Source organism: Apaloderma vittatum, unplaced genomic scaffold (assembly GCF_000703405.1).
Source record: "Apaloderma vittatum isolate BGI_N311 unplaced genomic scaffold, ASM70340v1 scaffold15221, whole genome shotgun sequence".
NCBI lineage: Eukaryota > Metazoa > Chordata > Aves > Trogoniformes > Trogonidae > Apaloderma > Apaloderma vittatum.
In genome coordinates this window covers 1-2,822 of record NW_009698621.1, presented here as the reverse complement: position 1 = coordinate 2,822, position 2,822 = coordinate 1, and the positions used below count along the sequence as shown (strand labels likewise).

Below are 2,822 nucleotides of genomic sequence, written 5' to 3'. Positions count from 1 at the left end.
AAAAAGCCGATGTAATTCTCCTGAGAGACTGAACTTAATCTTGATTCCTTCTTTTGGCAGGTGTTGAGCTCTGGAGGTTCACTGAAAGTGACTATCCAGCAGAGCAGTGAGAGCAGAGCTATCAGTACAACCGCTCTCAAACCAGGGCACTGGACCTGCGAGGTGGGCACAGCCGATCCCAACCCTGAATCGGTCCTTAAATTCTACTGTTACATCTGCAAGACCAACTGCTGCAGTCAGCAGGTAAAAATCCACGGGTCTGACTGGGACATGGGTGGTCAAGAGAAGTGAATTAGGTAGCTGGCTGCCACGGGGAGGTGCAGCAGGAGATTTGGTAGCAAGGGCTCGTGCCTCAGGAACAAGGAACGTAAAAAAATGACGACAGGCATGCAGATGAAATAAACCTCTCCTGCAGAGCTGGCAGTCAACCTGCTAGAGAGCGGATGTGGGTGGATCCACACGCAGCCATGCTCTTAAGCTTTTATACCATTTCATTGTTAGAAGCAGTCAAGAGAATGGAAAGTGTACCTCATATGTATAATTTTCTGTATTTTTCATACATTTAAATGAATTTTTCTTCTAACCTCTTTCTCAGAATTTCCAATCCCACATGGCTGGAATTCAGCACCAGCAGCAACTTGGGGAGATTCAGCACATGAGCAATGTTTGTTTTGTTTCGCTGCTGCCCATGGTGAAGGAGCAGAAGGTGCTCGCGGAAAAAGATGGGTAAGTCTTGGTCTGTGCTAAAAAATTCAGTCTGAGTGTGGACCTATGTTGGTTCTAAAATTCCTCGCTGCTCCAGGGTGCCCCTGTGTTCGTCGTCGTCGTCGTTGCCGCCGGCGCCGCCCACCGGCATGTGCGGCTCCCCGTTCTTTAATCTCCCTCAGGCAACTTTTCTCCTGCTGAAGGTTGCCAGTATAGACTTTGACCCGCTGTGTAGTTTTTAATACAGTAGATCAGGTCAGAGACTTGTTTTAACTGGTGCCTTTCTGTCAGCATGACCTAAAGCAACCGATATAAATGTCTGGGAAAGGGAGAAGATTAAATCTGAGCTTGTAAAGATAGGAATGCTGAGGAAAGCAATGCTGAAAACAGGTTGCAAACTGCAGTATTCCGTGGGGAATGTAAGAAAATGTGACTTACAGATATAGCCATTGTCACTTTAGAGAGACCCAGCAGCGGTGGTGTAACACTTGTCAGATACACTTCACGGGGGATCTAATCAAACATCGCAGGACCCAAGAACACAAGGTAACAGCCATAGCACGGATGTCGTCTTTGCGCTGACCCTTTGTAGGGATTGGGTGGAAGTGTCTAGCATCTCCTGCTCCCCAGGCACTGAAGGGAAGGCGACTGGAGAGATGGAAGTTCTGCCAGTAACATCCTCGCTGTCTGAGGGCACTGCTGTGCTACCTCCTACCTCTGTGAACTGGCATTGTTGGAGCTTCCCGTTGTCATGCTGTGTCGGTGTGGCCCAAAGGACCTCTGATGTATAATTCTTGGCTTTTCTCAATAAACGTGGCCTATCGTACTCACCTAATCAATTGAACGGAGGAACTGGTGGACAGTCTGAAAATTTTCAGGCTAAAATTTAGACAGGATGTCATATTTATTTGCTTCCAGGATAGAAGTGCCAGAATGTCTTTTATAAGCCACATTTGTTCTGCTTTGCATGCTTTCCATCTTTTTTTTGCGGATAAGAGCCAGGGAGTCCTTGCTGCTGAAGGCTTTCCTTGCAGTCCCACTGTTTTAGATGCAAAGCTTTGACTTGGTATTGCTCAAGATTTGTATGCATTCCTCCAAATTGTCTCTTGTGACTTACTGAGTTGTTCCTCTTTTTGTAGCTGGCCAAACGCTCACTTCGTCCTTTCTGCACTGTCTGCAGCCGCCACTTCAAGACCCCTCGCAAGTTTGTGGAGCATATGAAGTCCCCTGAGCACAAACAGAAAGCCAAAGAGGTAATCCTGCCTGAGTGGAGAGCTACCCAGGGCTGGAGGTAGCTACACTGCGGAGCAGGTTAAGTTTCTGCTTCCCTGGCTATTGCAGGGATGAAAGGAAGATGCAAAGTTCTTCAAACCCTGTTTTAATTTCTATCTTTTGCCGGACTTCAATTGTTAGAGCTTAAAGAAATGGAGTGAAAAAGGAACAAGGAGTTAGATGTGTCTAGAAGCGAGATACCTTTGTGTCTCTCTCGCAGTCTCTTCTACTCATCAAATGTAGTCTGTTCAGCATCTGGGGTCTTCCTTGGTTGCCTGGAGAGTGTGAAGTTGATCTCATCTTTCTTCTGTGTATCTGACAGGTGAGGCTAGGAGAGAAGGAGTTGGGCAGCCCAGAAGATTCTGAGGAGTTGATCACGGTAGATGCTGTTGGCTGTTTTGAGGACGATGATGACGAAGAGGAGGAGGAGGAGGAGGGGGGAGCTGGTGAGGAGGAAGACCTTGATGTAGTGCTGATAGAGAATGAGGATTCTGCTGCCAAGCAGGTATGCTGTGCGAGAGGAGGAGTGACCTGAGAATCTGCTATGGGATTCTGTGACTTAGTTAGTCTTGAGTGGTTGAGGACAGGGTTTCAAGAGCCCAGTCACCCTTACACCCCACGAGGGCTCTGGGGTTATTCCAGAGCACAGGATGATGCAAAAGAGATTCAGGCTCTGCATGTGGGATTCAGGAGGGTATTTCTGCTGTGCTGTGCAGCTCCTGCTGTGTCTTCAAACATGACCTTCTTGCTGAGGAGCATAAGCAATGTCTTTTCAAAGGAAAGAATTTCTGACAAAGATATAGTCTCTCTGAATAGCCCAGCAGTAGCTTGGTCTCATAGCAAAT

General features: G+C 47.4%; 1 protein-coding gene across 1 annotated transcript; it reads left to right on the top strand.

The window, feature by feature from the left end:
- Positions 1-60: 60 nt before the first annotated feature.
- On the top strand, positions 61-2,482 carry CIZ1 (CDKN1A interacting zinc finger protein 1; the record flags this gene model as incomplete). The annotated part of the gene is made up of 5 exons (XM_009878095.1): positions 61-243; positions 596-726; positions 1,167-1,251; positions 1,845-1,958; positions 2,300-2,482. Coding segments are annotated over 5 exons (696 nt in total), but the record flags the coding sequence as incomplete, so codon positions are not given.
- Positions 2,483-2,822: the final 340 nt, after the last annotated feature.